This window comes from Drosophila navojoa, chromosome X, assembly GCF_054131105.1.
Source record: "Drosophila navojoa isolate 15081-1374.11 chromosome X, UAZ_NAV_1.0, whole genome shotgun sequence".
Lineage (NCBI taxonomy): Eukaryota > Metazoa > Arthropoda > Insecta > Diptera > Drosophilidae > Drosophila > Drosophila navojoa.
Window position 1 is genome coordinate 10676971 of NC_142895.1, and position 19194 is coordinate 10696164.

The 19194-nt window shown below is 39.8% G+C and overlaps 1 protein-coding gene across 1 annotated transcript; it reads right to left on the minus strand.

The window, feature by feature from the left end:
- Window positions 1–1653: 1653 nt before the first annotated feature.
- On the minus strand, window positions 1654–6545 carry ben (bendless). The gene is made up of 2 exons (XM_089263467.1): window positions 6063–6545; window positions 1654–3395 (listed from the first exon to the last, which is right to left on the minus strand). The coding sequence occupies exon 2, from the start codon at window positions 3280–3282 to the stop codon at window positions 2827–2829; it is 456 nt and encodes a 151-aa protein (XP_089119593.1). The 5' UTR covers window positions 3283–3395; window positions 6063–6545; the 3' UTR covers window positions 1654–2826.
- Window positions 6546–19194: the final 12649 nt, after the last annotated feature.

Here is a 19194-nt window from a genome sequence, read left to right on the forward strand (position 1 = left end):
GGCGAATCAACAACAACAACAACAAGAGAAACAACAAGAGAAACAACAAGAACAAGAGACAGAGCAACGCGCATCCAATCAGCAGGCATATGCTAACGGCACGGGGTGTGGCCAACAATTTGGCCACCCTCTAAAAAAGGGGTTAAGGGCTTCGCACTCCCACCAGACAGACGCCCGCATTCGGATTCGCATCCCCCACCTCAGACCCGACCTCAGCCACCCCATGCGAGAGTTCGCCCACGCCGCATGCAGCTGGATGATTGACAACTGCAGCAGGACACAGCACAAGCAGAGCTCAGCAGGGTCAAGTTAAGGATATGTCTACATATAGCCATACATAGATGTAGATATATTTGATAAACATTCAAATACTCAAATAGTTACAGCTAAGATTTGCTCAAGTTCTGATCTAGTGTTCGAATCCCATCTACTCTATGTACTCCCATCTACTATATACTCTTATGTAGTCCCTAGAAGTCCATAGGCGTAATCATTATGGAACATTTTATCTATCCTATACTCTAATTCGACTTCTTTGATATCGCAATGCTTTATAAAACTATTCTTAATAGTTCGTTCTAGTTTTCCTTAGCCTTAGATGTATGTATTGAAGCTCCTCACATATGAGTCTCATATCATATGATTCTCGAAACTAGTTTACATCATATCACTTTCAATATTTCACTCTATTCCATTTCGTTGTATTCCATACATCATTTCAGTTCATTGTCAATTTGATATCATCGCACTCCGTTAATAGACCATTTCTAGTACTATTCTATTTTTCCATGCCAAGCTTCATACCATTTCAGTATAAAACTCTACATATATCGTTGCAAGTCAATTTCATTCATTTAATACGTAGTGCTCCATATAACTACCAGAGCATTCCATTCCACTTTCTTTAACCTTAAGTATTAATAGTTACCATCCCAAATGCAATATATTTATTTAAATCCCTAAATATCATCATCATTCCATACCACTTTTCGTTTCAAATACCTTTCCATTTTGCTTCCAATACCATACCATATCATTCCAAAATACCAATATCAGCTCACCAAATACCTATACCATTTTATATAGATACCATTCCATTCCATATCGAATTCCGTTTCATTCCAAATACGAGTTTTACCTAAATATGTTATATATAGTGTTACTTTTCACTGAAAGTACCATAATATTCTATAGCATTTCAACTACCATACCATATCATTCCAAATACCATTATGAACTCACCAAAGAACTATACCAGTTTATTTCAAATACCATTCCATTCCATATCGAATTCCGTTCCATTCCAAATACGAGTATTATCTAAATGTGTTATATATAGTGAAAGTACCATAATATTCTATAGCATTTCAACTACCATTCCATACCATTCCATATCATTCCAAATACATTTCTATTCCATTTCATGGCTCATTATAAATGTCTTTATGTTCGATTCCACTGTAAATATCAACATTCCATGCCATTTCATTTCAACTAGCTTACCACATACAATTGTGTTCCATTCCGTCATGTCGTTCCATTCCAAACTTCATTAGATTCCATTTAAAACAAAATTTTCCGCTTCACAGAAAATATTTCCTAAAGTCCCCACTCCATTTCGTTCCATTCCAGATCTTCAATAAAAATGCAAAGTTTTAATTTTTAATTTTGATTTTTATTTATTTAATATTATTTGTTGTGTAAAGTACTAATTCCATAAAAGGCTCGTTTATTCTTATTGATGTCGTACACATTGATCAAAAGCTGAGGACCCAGAACACAACCGAGTTTTAGTTGAAAAAAAAAAAAAAAAACTACTAAAAACAAAAACACAAAAAGAATCTGAAAATCAAAATAGAGAGTTAACGGAAACGGATTAACTCTCAGAGTTCGAATCCCTCGATTGAGTTACGTTTCGAGTAATCAATCGATTCGCTGATTGATTCGATTTCATTTCGTTTGATTGATGCAAAGGATTGTGTTTCGGTTCCCGAAAGCCATGTTTACGCTATATTGCAGTATATAGGGTATTATTGTTATTTGCTCTGTCTACATGTTCGAACAATGTTCAATATATCAAATGTCTAGAATAGTTCTATATCGTATTGATTCGCTTCACGTTAAGATTTTATTTATTTTGTATAGATCGAACCTATTGCAGATGGGAAATGTGTTTTCGTTTTTCTTTTCTTTTCTTTTCTTTTCTTTTTTATTTTATTACTTTTTTTGTTGTATTTATTCATGTTCTCATGTGGGGGTAGCTCCGTTAGAACTCCGTTCGCCTAGCTTCTCAATTATTGTATACAACATCTAACAGAGTTCTAGATGCGTTTTTTTTTTTTTTTTTGTTTTTTTTGCTTCGCGTTTATCGCGCGTCTCTTCTAACATCAGCTTTGTTTATATTTTAGTTCATTATCATTACCAACTGCAGCAACATTATCGTGTATATATAGATATATATATATATATATATAGATATATATTCATTTAGATAATTATTTGATAGAAATTTGCATTTCGTTTCAGTTTTGTTGCTGCAGTTCCCCTTAAACACAGCCCCCCACTTGCACACTCCCCCAAGCACACGCACACACACTCATGTATAAAGTTACAAGCCCGCCCTTTTCCCCTGTCCCTGGCCCTGGCCCAGCTCCAGCTTCCACTTTCTCTCCTTGCTCAACTTCAACTCGCACGCCTTCAACTTCTTCTCCTTCCCCTCCTTCTTCTTCGTCGTCGTCGTGTTCATTGTTCGCACTTCCCTCCTCCCCCCATCCCGTTCCGTTCCCCACCATTGGCCCGCACCCCCAGCCCACAGTCGGTGGCGCTTCAGTCTTCGACCGCATACTTCTGGGTCCATTCGCGTGCATTGCGTATGGCCTCCGCCTCGTTGACCTTCCACAATTCGGCCACATCGTTGGCCAACGGATCGTCCGGATTGGGCGCGCTGAGCAGCGCCTGAATGGACAACAGAATCGTGCGTATCTGCAAGGCCGGACTCCACTTGTCCTTCAGCACGTCCAGACAGATGCGGCCCAAGCGATCAATGTTCGGATGATAGATCTTGGTGATGAAGCGCACCTTGGGCGCCGACATCGGATAGTCTTCGGGCAGAAAGAGCTCCAGCTTAAAGATGCCGCCCTCGAACGGTGAATCGTTCGGCCCGGTGACAATCACATGGAAATAGCGTGCATTATTCTCATCGGGTATGGCATTGATGCCGGGCACGGGCTCCAGCATCAGACGTTGCGTCTCCTTGATGATGCGGCGTGGCAGACTGGACATGATGTTAGGTCTGCTGTTGCTCTTGTTTCCTCTTGTAAGACTTGCACTAGCTCTTGCTCTTCTTCAGCTACGTTTGCTGTTGTTGTTGCTGTTGTTGTTGCTGTTGTTGTTTTCTGCAATGAGAGCAAAGTAGCGTGAAAATTGAGAGTTTTACAAAGTTCTAGTTGTTGTTGCTATGGAGTGCCTCAAGGACGCGTCTTTACACACACACACACACTCTCTCTCTCTCTCTCTCTCTGTCTCTGTGTGTGTGTGTGTGTGTTTGGCAGGTGCACGTTTATGCACTCGCTGCCACCTTCATTGACTTTCGCTTTCAGCAAACGGCAAAAAGTTTGCGCTGCTGCATTTTATTGCAGCAGATACAAGATACAAATGAGATGCCACAGCTCTCTCTCTCTCTCACTCACTATGGGTGTGTGTGTGTGTCTTAAGCAACAATTAAACTTGGCGTAAAATTTGCATACGCCAGAGCAACAGATTCAACTGTCGCCAGCTGCGCTCCACGGCGCGAATATCAAATGCGCTTTAAGGAATTTAACTACAGCAAATTAAAGAAATCTTTGTAATTTAGAAAATATATACATACTTGTAAAAATGTTAATGTCAAAGTATTTTTATAATTTGTCACTTTCGGCTCGACTGAGTCGTTCGATTTTCGTCTAGAATATACTACGGATACTCGCTCTTCCTATCGTTGATTATCGATTAACGGTTAACTGTCAATAGACTAACATGATTAACTGTCAAGAGTCCTATAGGGAGTTATCGATAGTTAACTCTAATGCCTATTGGCCTAAATGGATATTTCAAATTCTTTAATTTATTTACGTTAAAACCCATTTAAAGAAGGAAAATCTATTTTGACCACATTAAAGCTATATATATTACTCTGAAATCAATATACAGTAAATCTAGAGTTTTCGATTTGAGATAGAGATTGAGATTGAGATTGAGATAGAGATAGAGATAGAGATAGAGATAGAGATAGAGATAGAGATAGAGATAGAGATAGAGATAGAGATAGAGATAGAGATAGAGATAGAGATAAGATAGAGATAGAGATAGAGATATAGATAGAGATTGAGCTGAGCTCTCGCTCGCGTCTCGGCTCGCGCTCGCGTCTAGCGCTCGCGCTCGCTCTAGCGCCTCGCGCTCAGCTCTCGCTCTCTCTCTCTCATCTCGCCTAGCGATCCGCCTCGCGCTCCGCGATCGGCGCTCGCGCTCGCTCTCGCGCTCGACGCTCGCGCTCGCGCTGCTATCGCGCTCGCGCTCGCGGCTCGCGCGTCGCGCTAGAGCTCGCGCTCGCGCTCGCGCTCGCGCTCGCGCTCGCGCTCGCGACTCGCGCTCTATCTCAGCGCTCGCTCTCGCGCTAGCGCTCGCGCTCGCTCTGGCTCGAGCTCGCGCTAGCGATGCGCTCGACGATCTCGACTCCGTGCTCCCCCCCTCGTTCCCCCCCCTCTCTCCTTTCTCCTCCCCCCCCATGGTTCTCCCAGGCGTTCCTTTTGTAATTCTTTTCAGTTATATCTATAGATATTAAAAGATATATGTACATATGTATATATAATATTTATTTATATAAAAAAAAATTATACTTTCTACACGTGAGGATTTTGGAAGTTTGTAAATGCAAGATCCTTCTAGAAAGCTTACAGAACAAGGGCTTAACTGAGCTGTATATACGATATAATATACCCCATACGATTCAGAAAGAACTATCGCAAAAAAAAAAAAAAAAAAAATCACACGCACTTTTACTGCCTGTCTCAATTAAATTAAATTAAAACATTTTCCTTATATTCAATTTAAAAAAAAAAAAACTAATTTGAAGAAAAAAAAGATTGTAAAAAAAAAACCATAAAATATAAACATTTACTTTTATAATAATTTCGATTTTCTGCTTTGTTCAAAGAAACCGCCCACGCAGCGTGTCAAACTCTAATTGCTACATAACCTCATTTGACTGACAGCATGTACTCTATGCGTGTGCATGTGTGTGTGCGTGTGTGTGCGTGTGTGTGTATGGTTCGATAAACTGCACCGTAATAAAGCAATTGCAAACACAAAAACAATAACAATAACAAAAGCTGTGCACGAAGCACAGCGGAGCGCCCAACACGCAGCACGCAGCACGCAGCACTGTGTGCAACGCATGGCAGGTGCTAAAATGCAGCACAGCAAATGCCCAAAATATTTGAGAAAATTCCAGAAAGCCGCCAGCGAAAACAACAACAACAAAGCACAAGCAAATTATCAGTGGCGCTGGCACGAAAGCTAACAACAAAAATAAATAAATATACAAATACACACGTACATACAAATTATATGTAATTTGGTGCTGGCATGCGAATGCTTTGTTTTCCAATGTATATATTTATATTTATTTTAAAATTTATTGATTTCTTGGCGACACACACGCACACAAAAGCCGCTGCACACACACACATTCAGAGACTAACATGACAAATGTGTAAAGGAGAGAGGGAACAGAGCACTAGCTGGCCAGGGGGAAAGAGAGAGTGAGAGAGCGCGAATGGCTAGCGGCAGCATTTGTCACGCACACTGCAGGAATCAAAAAATCAATAACAAAATGAAGCCAACAAAAGCCAAGCAACAATTATTAAATTAAAGAGTGTCCAGCACAAGGCAAATTATGCACACACACACACACACACACACAGCTAAGTGCGAGACAAAGAAAGCCGCGGAAGACCTACGCAATACGTTGTTCTTTACATTTTTCAGCAATCGTAGATTTATGTATGAAGCGAACAAAAACTTACCTACTCACACATGCACATGCACGCGCACGTACATACACACACAGACGTATGCTGAAGCTAGTGTTATTTTTTAAGTCAATGCGTTGTGCACTTTTTTTCACGAGCTCAGATTTTCTTATTATTATTCTTCCTCTTTTTGTAGTGCGCGAAGGGAACCAACAAATTATATTTCAAAAAAAAAAAAAAAAAAAAAGAAGAGAAGAGAGAATGCAACTGCTAAGCAGGCACGAACAAAAATTTATGAACTGAGCACAAACACAAAACAACAAATTTGCTCACTTTTCGCCGTACGCACAAAATTATTCTCAACACACAATCGTTGACAATTATTTTACTTATTTCTTTGACAATTTCTCCAAAGATTTCTAATGTTTTTTTGCAGCTCCAGCAGCTTCCAGATCCGTACAAACTTAAGCACGTTGAAAAAAATTTTCGATACACGCTTTGTGTGTGTTGATATAAACGTGTGAGGCTTGCGCTCGCATGTATTGTATTCGTGTGAGCCGCTATGTCAGTGGCGTAGGGTTGCCAGGCAGTTTGCTGGACGACGAATCAATTTACAGCGTACCATTACAGCACATATGTATTTCTTTTACAGCAAAATTGATTTTTAACAATTTTATGGATAATTTTTAAAGCTAATTGTTGCATTTTTCATGAATAAGCAGCTGTTATATTTTCTCTTACCATATAAATTTGGCTGTTGCGCTGGCAACACTACTGCCTGCTGGCAGTCAATGCATACTCTCATCGTAGCAGTCAGCTTGTCGACACGATGGATACTTGGGTTTTGTAGCCGCGAGCTTTTAGTATGCTGACTGAAATGCTAATTAGACGAAAGCATCGCTTGTTGAATTGGAATTTTACGTGTTCCAATCGGTAGTTTTTTATTTATTTGAAAGTAATTGTATATTATGATACATATATTTTTTAAAAATTTATTTTAAACCTATTTGTAAATGACTTAAACTTATAATAAATTGATAGAATATGCAAAAAAAAGAAACAAGATTTAAATTTTGTAATTCAATTAATTGTTATTGAATAAATATATATCAAATATTTGTTGTTTAGAGTTTATATAAATATGTAGTTTTTATATATAGTTTTTATTTGCTTCCAAAAAATATAAATATCAGATTTACAAAAAAAACTAAAAGCATATGTAAATAAATAATTGATTGGAAATATTTTAATTAGAGATTGATAAAATATGTAATAAATCTGTTTATATTGAAAAAGCTTACGTATTTAATATAAATAAATAAATTGTAACTGAAAATCATTTGTAATATCCTTGTGTTGAAAATCGAATAAGTTTACCAATTGGACTTAGCTGATACGCCAATTCCAATTGGAGTTTGTTTATATTCCAACTAAAGTTAACCTCACCCCATATGCAAAGCTAATTTTTCTTTCACTGTTATTATTTTCTTGCATTATCCTTGCGATTCGTTTCTCCTCTTTGTTCTACTATTTTTTTTTTTTTTTTTTCACATAAAATACAGTAAAAAAAAATAGTTTTCAGTCGTTGCTTGACATTTGAGCCATTGACGCGAACGTCGCTGTCGACGCAGGCAATTCGTGCTGTTTCAAATTTCGCCTAGCAGAAGCAACAACAATTAGACACACACACACACACACACACACATACATACGCACATCTATGTACATGCATGCATACAGCATACACACACACACAGGCACACACACACGCGCGCTGCGATACATATTTACACTGAGCCCCTCTGTTTGGTCATTTGCAATTGAACCAATACAACAACAACAACAACAACAACACCAACTGCAACTGCTGACCATACATAGGCGCGCACTCAGCACACGCCCCCGCGCCGTTGCCATCAAAAAAATACAACAAAAAAATTTTTCTTTTCTTTTACTATTTGTATTTTTTTTTTTTGTTGAAGCGAAAAAAATAAAAAGTAAAAAGCAAAATGTGAAATTGTGTGTAATCAACATTTATGCGTTTTAACGCCCCCCGCTCAGGCCATTGGGCAGTGGAGGAGGGGTTTGGCTTTGGCCTGACACGCACATGCACATACACAGCTGCACGGCTATACACACACACACACACACACACATACATACACCCATACATACGTGCACATGTGCAATGCCCAATGGACGCACAAGCAGTCGCACATACAAAAACGAGCCTCGCAACTAAAGCAAGAACAACAACAGCAATGCCGCTGCCATGTGCATGCACTCTCTCGCACACACACACACACACACACACATGTGTGTACATATATATATGTAGACGCACACATGGAATCTGCTTTTAGGCTGGGCGACGGCGACTAGTTAGCCAGCGCAAAAACCCAGCCCACTCAACGTACGACTCACACACACACACACACACACACACACACACACAACGCACGCCATGTGAGCGAGCGAGTGCAAGAGTGCAAAGCAACGTATACAGGAGTGCTAGCGCGCGCGAGAGAGAGAGAGAGAGAGAGAAAGAGCACGCGCGCATTACATTCGGCCTGCGCTCAGTTGCTGTCTCTGCATGCTGCAACTGCACGCGGCGCTGCTACGCAGCTGTTGGGCGACCTTTATTTGCTCTTGAGTTGCTTTGTGTTTACTGTTGTTGCTGTTGCTGTTGCTGTTGCTGTTGCTGTTGCTCTTGCGTTTCTTTTATTTTATTTCATTCTTTCTTTTTGGTGATTTTTTTTTTTTTTTTTGTATGCAGCTGCTTTTACTACTTTTTACTACGGCTCCCCAAAGAGCTCAGCTGATTGCGCTGCTCTTGTTGTTGCTATTCGTTCGCTGCTGCGCTGTCGCTGCCACTGCCAGTGCACGCATTTTAGGCGCAGCGCCGCTGCCGGCGTTACAGTGTTCGCACATTTCTATAAATTTTAATGGCTGACAGTTTTCAATATGGCGCAGTTTACATTGCATTTGTTTTTGTTGCTTGCTGTTGACGTTGCTGTTGTTGTTGTTGTTGTTGTTGTTGTTGTTGTTGTTTCTTTTGGCTTCTATCTATGAGGGTGGGTTGCCTTTTGCTGTTGTTGTTGCTGCTTTTTGTTGTTAGCTGCAGTTGGACTGAGACTGAGGTTAAGTGGTAGAAAAACTGTTCAAAGTGTAGAATTACATTTTGGTCGCATTACAAGCGGATTTTCGGGCGCTAATACATTGAGGTTATGTTTAAAGTAAAACCTCTCTACTTAACACTTTCGTTATTTAGCTTAATTAAAGCTCAAGCTCAAGGTGAGAAGCGACTGAGTCATGGATCTATAAGAGTCTAAGCGAGTTGAGTTCTTATTGAAGCGGGGAAATTTCTTAAATCTGATTGGAAATTCGTATATTATTATATGATATGGGTGGTAATAGTTTTATAACAGAATATAAAGATATTATCTAAGTTACATGTTTGATATTATGATCCTTTCCATTTCAATAAAATTTGTTTACCGTTTAATTAATTTAGATTCTTTTAGAAAACATATATGAGAATATTTCTTGGAAATACCTATAGGTGTATTCCGAAATAATCCTCAACTTGTAATAATTCGTACAGTTGTCATAGTGTACATTAGATTTAGCTAGGTTTCACTGTACTTTACTTTCTCTATAATTTGTTTTTACTTCAATTTTTAGATATTTATTCCACATATTTCGCTTTTTAAATGGAATTCGAGTTCATTTGATGTGAATTAGGCTGCGTCTCTAAAATATAATGGGAATTTAGCCACGTATAATACGTGTATACATTATAACCTAAGATAACCTCACAGCAGCTAAGAAATCTCGAAATATTTCGATATAGCTCCATAGAGCTCCTTATAAGCTTACTTATTGTGATAAAATCTCAGTGAATTCAGTATAACCTCACTTATTCGACTATTTAGCGCAGCTTAAGTTGAGTAAGCCAACTAAGCCCCAAGAATGCCACAACAATAATCCTAAGCAATCCAGCTCAACATAACCTCACAATACAAGTAACTTCATATAGTTCCTGAAAAGCTAACTTTTTGTAAACAAAAATAGCTAAATTGTAATAAAAGAGCTAAGACCCCATAATAAAAAATTTCCTTCCTTCTTCGATAATCGAGCGCTCTTATTTTAAACTTAACGCAACATAACCTCATATATTTCATTATAAGCTCACACATTGTAATAAAATGTCAACAAATCTCAAGAAATATTCCCGTATATTCTCATACATTTCACTTATGTTTCAACTTAACCTCAAATTATTCAACATAACCTCAATATGCTCATAGTTAAATATTCTTATATATAGCTATGCAATTCAACATAGAGTCACATTTTTCAACATAACCTAATATAACTCAATATTTTGTTATATCCTGAACCCATTGAAAATGGGAAATCATTATATCTAATATTGTTCTCTCAAAATATTCTCACAGTTTGCTCTAAAATTCCAACATAACCTCAAATAATGTTGCACATATTTCTAGCTAAGATCTGAAGGTATTTTTGTATACCTCTATAGCTCTCCCTCTCTCTCTCTCTCTCTCTTTAGAAAAGTTTATTTAAATTGGGTTACAAGTAGATTTTTAGTTTTACTTCTACTTTTATGAGCTTTCTTTTAGCTGAAAGCGGGTTGGGAGTGTGTGTGTGTGTGTGAATGTGTGAGGGGTGGCGGGGGGGTGTTTAAGGGTAGCTAGTTTGGGGCATATTTATTGTCTGCGGCGGTGGCTCAAGTAGCGCCATTACTTTGTCCCATTTCAGTTGTTTGTGCCGCATTTGGTTGCATCTTGCAGCCTTGAGACAAATATCTCGCCCACATACTCTCTACCCGTCTCGCTCTCTCCCTCTCCCTCTCTCCCTCTCCCTCTCTCTGTCTGTCTCGCAGCAGCGCAAAGTTGTTTTTCTCCTAATTTCTGTGGCTGCTTTCGCTTTTTGCACCACAGCAACGACTATGAAAATATTATTTCTTGCCAAGTCCTTGCCTGGCCCCTCCCCCTCTGGCATCTACGCCCCTGACCCTTGTCGTTGCATCTGTAGAGCATTCATGGCGTCAGTTCATTAACATTGCCTGGCTAACTCCGCTCTGCACTCACTCTATCACCCTCTCTGTGTCTCTCTCTCTCTCTCTCCTCCTCCTCCCATTCGCTCGCTCTTCCCCTGCTGCTCTTCACATAGTTTACCATTTTTGGCTGCCCATTCAGCTGTCCACATGCCGCACGCATCTAATTAAAATAAATGCAAGCATGTTGCGCGCAACATGTTGCTAAAGGAGCGCGCAACACACACACACACAGACACAGAGAGCTCGTCTCGGCTCAACTCAATTCGACTTGACTCACTCTCTCACTCTCGTTCGCGCTGCGCTCGCTCTCTGAACTGCAATTGGCCTCTTGCAGTTAAGAGCGCGCGCGAGAGAGAGAGAGAGAGAGAGAGCGCGCGCTGATGTCGGCGTTGGCGGCGCAGCGACAGCGGCCAAAAACGCAACGAACAAAACGAGCAAAACAAAAAATGCAAAACACAAAAAATGTTTTCAACGCGAAGGGCAAAGCAGTGTAGGTGGCACTGGAGTGGGGAGGGGGGTGGGGGGGAGGGGGAGGGGGGCAGTGTGGGTGGCACGCAAAAACAACAAAATGCAAGAAATACAACAACAGCAACAACAACAACAACAACAGCAGCAGCAGCAGCGGCAACGGTAAATGTTATTGAGCAAACGAGAAAAAAAAGGCAAGTATGGAAAGAAAGCGAGCAAGAAGAAGAGCAGCAAAAGGGTCCGTTAGTCATTAGGCGGCGTCGCCGTCGACGTCGCTTGGGGTCGTGAGTGCAACAGACTTGTCGTGCCAAGCCGAAGAAGAAGAAGAAGAAGAAGTAGAAGCAGTAGAAGCTGACGACGACGACTCTGTGTACGTGTGCGTGTGTGTGTGCGTGTGTGTGTGTGTGTGTGAGGGGGCTGGGGGTTGAACAAAGGAAACCCTTGGCAACGCAGACCAACAAAAAGGAACGCTGAAAATATATAGAAAAAAAACAAAAAAAATGAACGCAAAACGAAGCAAAGCCAAAGGACGAAACTTGTCGGTTGACAGCGACGCCGGCGACGACGCGACGTCAGCAGCGACAGCGGCGTCTGCTTCGTCTGTGTTTCGTTGCCACTGCGTGTGTGTGAGGGGGGAGGGCGTTGGGGGGGGGGGGGGGGGGGTACGTCTATCGGCCGCTGGGCCTTGCACATAGGCACAGAGTCCATTCACGCCCGCCCCCCGTCCACGCCCTCCCCCTCCACGCCCACCGGCAAGCCCTTGTTGTTGGCTTTTTGGAGTCAATGTCTGGGAGCCCATGAGTTTATTTGAGTGTTGCGTGCTGCGTGTGTGTGTGTGTGTGTGTGTGGCGACTGCGTGCTGTCTGAGCTAAGGACTCGCACGCGGGGGAGCGCTGGCTGGGGGGCGTGGCTGCACTGTGCGCCCGTGCGTTGGCCCAAAAGGGGTTGCTGACGTGCCCAAAACGAGGAACGTAATGCGGTTGAGTGCGGGGCTGCAGCTGCGGGCATGGAAGGCACCATTGATGGGGGAAGGGGGGGAGGCGGGGGGTATGTAAGGAGCGAGGCTTGTCTCTTTGGGGGTCCGTTCGCTTGCATTTCGATTTTATTGAGCAAACAACGAATTGTCAAATAAAAACAAAACCAACGATGAAAATGCAAAACAAAATTTTAAACCAAAAATAAACGAAAAAAAAAATTGCAGCAAGAAATAAAATTTGTGTGTGTGTGAAAGGATTTGGCTGAGCAGGAGTCGGGCAGAAGGGGGCGTGGGGAAGGCGTTCAGAAGGAGGTGGATGTGAGGGGAGGGGAAGAGGGGGTGTTTGTGTGACGCATTGCGAGCGGGTGTGAGAGAGGGGGGAGAGAGAGAGGGAGAGTGTGTGTGTTTGGTGGGCAGAGGAACAGAGTGCGAGTAGGTTTAGGAAGCACTGATTGGGAGAGAAGGGATTGTGTGTGTGTAAGTGTGTGTGTGTGTGTCTGTGTGTGTGTGTGTGTGTGTGTGTGTGTGTGTGTGTGTGTGTGTGTGTGTGTGTGTGTGTGTGTGTGTGTGTGTGTGTGTGTGTGTGTGTGTGTGTGTGTGTGTCTTCCTTAGCAAACCTTAACTGTGCACGATCTGCATGCAGCTATTGTCAAACTGTAATTTGCTTCCATTGTACTGCAACGCTTGTCAAACTGTAGCAATGCAAATATTGTCAAACTGAGAATCGGCTGAAGAAGCACTGGCAGCCACTCTTTTAAAGCAAAAAGTTAACAAGACTACGAATGTCAAACTGTAATGGAGAGAGGTCAAATAATTCAGTATTCAATTATTGTTCAGTACATGCCAAACTGTAACACAGAAAACAATATGGAGATTGTAAATGGGTGTGCATGTGTGTGTGTGTGTGTGTGTGTGTGTGTGTGTGGTCTCTTTATCTTGACAGCTGGCCGTCTCTAGGCACAATTAAATAAGACACGTGTATGCTTTCAGTGCTTGTCAAACTGTAACAATACAAAAACAGCTACATAGCAATCAAAATTAGTTAAATATATTAATTGGCAATAAAATACGCAATAACAAAACAATTTTTTTTTTTTTTTTCAATTTTCTTACATTTCCGTTTCCATATTAATTTCTCCCCTTTTTCCTCATTCAATTCGTAAATTCTTGATATATTACAGTTTTAATTGCACTGGATTAGACGTAACGTAAGCGCAGCCTGTGCGACGGTTGGAGAGCTACTGCGTGGCTGCTGCTGCTGCTGCTGCTGCTGGGCACGCACAACTGTTTTCCGAGCTCTCAAACTGTTTGTCCAATTGCAAGAGCGCGCGCGCGCCTCGCGGCATGTCAAACTGTCGTCAAGATCGCGCGCTTTCAATGTGTGGCCGCAGTCGCAGCAGCAGCAGCAGCGACGACAACAACAACAAGAACAACAACAGTTGGTGATTAATTATGTCGTTCGTCTGGCCAACTCAGCAGCGCCGCCCTCTCCGCCCACCATGCGTTGCGACGCCTTGCCTTTAACCTCTCTCTCTCTCTTTGTCTCCCTCTCTCCCTCCCACTGCCCCTCTCGCACTCTTTCCCCAGCTCTAAACGTTGCAAAAATGTTTGTGCGAATTTGTCGGTTACTGTTGTTGTTGTTGTTGTTGTTGTTGTTGCGCTCATTTCTAGACTCATCGGGGGCCCCTAGCGAGATATCTGCGCGAAACGCTTTTTTTCTCATTTAATTTATGTTTCTTCTTTTTTGCGAGTCGAAAAAGTTAACTTGTTGTGTGTGTGTGTGTGTGTGCGAAAATGCGACTGTGTGTGTGTGCCTTGTGTTTTCTAATTTTTTGCGCTTTTTTGCACACTTTTTCTATGCCATGTGCTTATGCTTGTGTGTGTGCGCGCGCTCTTGTTGTTGTTATTTTATTTGCTAATTTTTTCGCACGCTCAGGCAGCGTCGGCAACGGCGACGCCAACGCCAGCGCGCTGGGATCTCTTTAGCACAGACACACAGACACACACACACACGCACACACCTGCCCGCTAGCTAGACGCGACGCTCTCACTGACTACGCGCTTATATGTGTTTGTGTGTGTGTGTGTGTGCTAAGCAAAGCGAAAACAAGACCTAAAAAAATTCGCAACAAAAGAGAATTCGCAAATGGCAAAGAATGCTCTCGCGCTGACGCTCGCTCCATGCTTTCGCGTGTGTACGTGTGTTCGTGTGTGTCTGTGCGTGGCGACATGTTGCTGAAGAGCACGAATATAGCAGGCTTAGCAACATGCTGCTGCTGCTGCTGCTGCTAATGCTGCTGCTGCGACGACTGTGATGACTGGAGGATCCCGCTCTCGGAGAGCGACAATGCAACGTTTTTGGTGTTTTTTTTTCTGCTTTTTTGCAACAAAAGCGAACGACGTTTTCACTCTGTCGCTGTCTCTGTGTGCGTGAGTGAACTTGCGTCTGTGTGTTTGGAGCGCTGACTTTTGCAGTTTGCAAAAAACACAAAAACAATAACTGTAGTTCAGTGTATGCGTGTCTGTCCATGTGTATGAGTGTGTGTGTGTGTGTGTGTGTGTGTGTTTGATTTGGTTTGCTTTGGTTTGGAGCGCAGTGGACGCAACGTTTGCCGTCGGCGTCGACGCCAGCGTCGCCAGAGCTCAGAGCGCCGTTCAATTTGTTCATTCGGTTGTTTCGTTTGCTCCTCGTCGCTTGTGTGTGAGTGAAGCGCTAAGAAAATCCACATAAATAAATTTCACAATTTTCTAAAGCTCCAAAAACAATTTCGAAAAACCAAAAAAAAAAAAAAAAAATAGAAAAAAATCTACGCTGCGTGGCAAAAATTTAAAAAAAAAAATTAACTAACAAAATTTTAGTGCGAAATTAAAAAAATATATATACATATATGAAATGAAATAATCATTTTTTTGAGCAACTTTCTTTGTGAGATCGCTGTGTGTGCGGCTGGCTGGGAGAGTTATATAGGGGTAGAGCAGCTGTGCCTAGGGGGCGTTAAGAGCAACCTACCCACCTCCCGCTCTACCGCCTCCGCTCCCGCTCTACCACCTTCTCTTTCTCGCTCTCGCTCCGGCTCACTTTCGTTTTTATTAGTGCACATTTTTGCATAGAACTCGAAAACATATTTTTCTGCGTTTTTTTTTTGTTTTTTTTGTTTTTTTTTTTGGCGGTTTTTATCGTTCGTTATATATGTATATATATTTATATACGATAGATGAGTTTATATATATGTGTATATAAATGTATTTGTATGCATGATATAGAAAACTATATTAAGCCAAGTGCGTTTCAGTTTGAGTTTGCTCTGTGTGTGAAGCTTGCTATCTCGCTCACTCGCCCGCTCGACGCATTTCTTTCAATTCTCGCTTCAGCCCGCTCTATACAGACGCCCTCTCTGCCCACGCCTCTGCTGCCGTCCTCCTCTCTGTTCAGCTCTCTTTGATCGCTGCGATCATTATAATTTTTTTTTCAGTCTTAGCTTTATTTTGTTGTTGTTGTTGTTGTTCAGTTCATCACTTGTCGAACTAATTTATCGATAGATTTTCTTGTTTCTCTCTCATTTTGCTATAGATCTTACGATCTGGGTCTATTCGTAAAGTTGTAGTTAGGAGATCTATAGGGGGTATATATTTCAGGCACAGCAGTGCATGTATATCGATATATATTGATATATATGCATACATTTATTATGTTTAAATCGATAACAATCGATACGAATATATTTTTTATAACACTCTTTAATTTAATTAAAAATATTACTGTTTTATCGATCGTTTGTTATCGATATTACAAAATTTAACTACATTAAATTTCATTTAACACAAAATTATTTTCATATATAAATATTATTTATTATCGCTTCCATTAGTTTTTCTTTTAATTAAATATTTGCATTATCTCCAAATTTTGGTGTACAGAGCTGTATATAATTGTTTTTGTTTTTTTTTTTATCTCAAAAAACTTGAATAGATCTTTTCCCTTATTTGCGTCTTAATTTCTTCCACATTTTTCTAATTCTCTTTTTTTTTTATTTATTTATTTTTTTTTAAATATATATTGTTTTAAATTTTTTTAGTTAGAAGAATTTTAGTATTTTTTTTATTTAATTTTTTTTGCCTATTTTATTATGTAAATAAATAAAATTAATAATTATTTTGAGTTGCGCCTGCGACTCATTTCGCTTTGATTGGCTCGCACTCACACACACACACACACACACACAGAGCATGCAGAGCAACACACTGAGACACACACGCATACGCACATACACGAGGCATGGAGAGCTTCGCAGTCGCAGTCGCTGCCACTGTCTGCCTGTCTGCCTGCCTGCCAGCCTGTCTATACACACACACACACATGTATATACATATATGCAAGTGTATGTGTGTGTGAGTGTGTTTCGCGTGTGTCACGCTCTTTGGGAATAACTGCGCCTGTGTTTGTGTGGGTGGGCAATGTTTAGTCGTTGTTTTTGGGTGGCTGCTGCCTGCAGCGACGCGACGTCAGCATTTGCCGATTGCAGCGGTGCGTCGCTGCCTAGCATTGAGCTGCGCTCAAGTTTTGAGCGCTCTGCTAGCGCTTAGAATCGTCGCTGTCGCTGCCGTTGCTGTTGCTGCTTCTTGCTCGTTTCTTTTGCGATGTTCTTTTTTTTTTTTTTTTTTTTTTTTTTTGCATTCTGCGCGTCGCTGCGTCTCTTTGGTGAGTGTGAGTGAGTGTGCGAGTGCGAGTGCGAGTGTGTGTGTTTGTGTGTGTGTGTGTGTGTGTGTGTGAGCCTGTCGCGCTGCCGCTGTTGACGTCGTCGCCTGCCGCGTGCTCCGGCGACGCTCAACGTAACGTATCGTAAACGTATTGAATCATAACAGATCCGCACGTTGTCGCGCACGTACGCAGCTCGCGGAAGAGGCAGCAGCAACAGAACAACCAACAATCGACAACAAAACAACCAACAGCAAATAAATAAGAAAAAAATTATTCAAAATCACCAAAAATTATAAATTAAAATCACAAATTTACAAAAAAAAAAAAATCAAGTAAAAAATCTTCTACAATTTTTTTTTTGTCAATTGTTGCCGCAGCTAAAAAATAAAAAGAAAATTCAGAAAAATTCAAAAACTTGAAACAAAAATTAAAACGCGACGCGCGCGCCTTAATAAAAAATAACTGTATTTATTCATTATTTTTTTTACTGTGTTTAATTCACTTTTTTTTCTCTGTTGTGCAGTGAAATTTACAAAAAAATTATTCAAATATTTCAAATATATAAGAAGAAGAAGTGCGAAATGCAAAAATGCAAAAATATCAAATTTTGTTGTAAATATTTATTAAATCATATATAATTTATAAATAGAGTGAAAAAAAAAAAAACATTTTGCAAATTCGAATAGATTTCGTTTGTTTTTTTGGATTTGTGTTTTTTTTTTGTTTGTGTGTGTGTGACGAGCTCAAGATCAAACAGGAAGCGGCCTTCAAATGTGACAGAGACAGGCAGAAAGAGAGTGTGTGAGAGAGAGAGAGAGAGGGAAAGAAAGAAAGAGAGAGGGAGAGTGTGTGTGTGTGTGTGTGTGAGATCTCCAAGTATTGCCGTCGGCCTTTTGGCTAAGAAATTTGTTATTTGTTTTCCAAGTTTTTCCAAGTGTAACTATGCGTACCCCCAAAACAGTGTTGTGAATGTGAAAAAAAAACATTTCATAGAGAAAAGAAACAAAGCTTAACTTATACCACTAAAAACAACTGCATTTTTTTTACTCTAAAAAAAATATATACATATATTTTTAAGGATTACGAACTGTACGAAAAGCGGAAAGTCTAGGCAAACAAGTGCGAGAGAGATACAAATAGAAAGAAATCAGCTAAATTTGATTGAAATCTGAAAGAAATATATATTACGGGTTGTGTTTTATAAAAATAATACAAATATTAATAGAGCTGCATGAATACGAGAGAAATATTGTGCAGAATTACTTGCCAAAGTTTATGAGTTTTTATCAATTTTTAATAAATTTTTTAAAATTACAAAGCTCATATATATTAAATAAATTTAACATTGAAAATGATCAATATTATTGAGATTTAAATTTAAATAAAAATAGCAAAGATTTTTCTTCACATAAACAAAGTTTTAAAAATTATGTTTTATTGTTTAAAAAAGTTTTCACTTAATACAAATTGCATTAAAATATAATAAATTGAAAACATTTAAGGACCAAATAATGAAAAATATTAAATTTGTTGTACATAAAATACGTTCACAGCAATCTAAAATGTTAAAATTTTACGTTTAAATTAAATTTATTAAATCATGATTTTTTTTTTAAATATAAAATAAAAAATCAATGTTTTTTTTTGTTCAAAAAATTTAAGAACATATTCTGTGATTTCTCATGGACTTAAAACTTTCTTCTTTAATTAAAAAAAACTCGTTTTTTGTTTAATCTATCAAATATAAAAGGAAACATATTCTTTGAATTTACAAAAAAAATATTTTGCGGCATTTTTTATTTTTTAATATTTGTTAATTATATAAAAACTAATTATGCTTGAATAATTTGTAGCTCTTTTAACTCAGAAAAACTTTCTAATTTTAAATAAATTATTTATAATAAAACACATTTCCAATTTAATGCAATTTTTATGAAATGAAAACTAAAAAATAAAA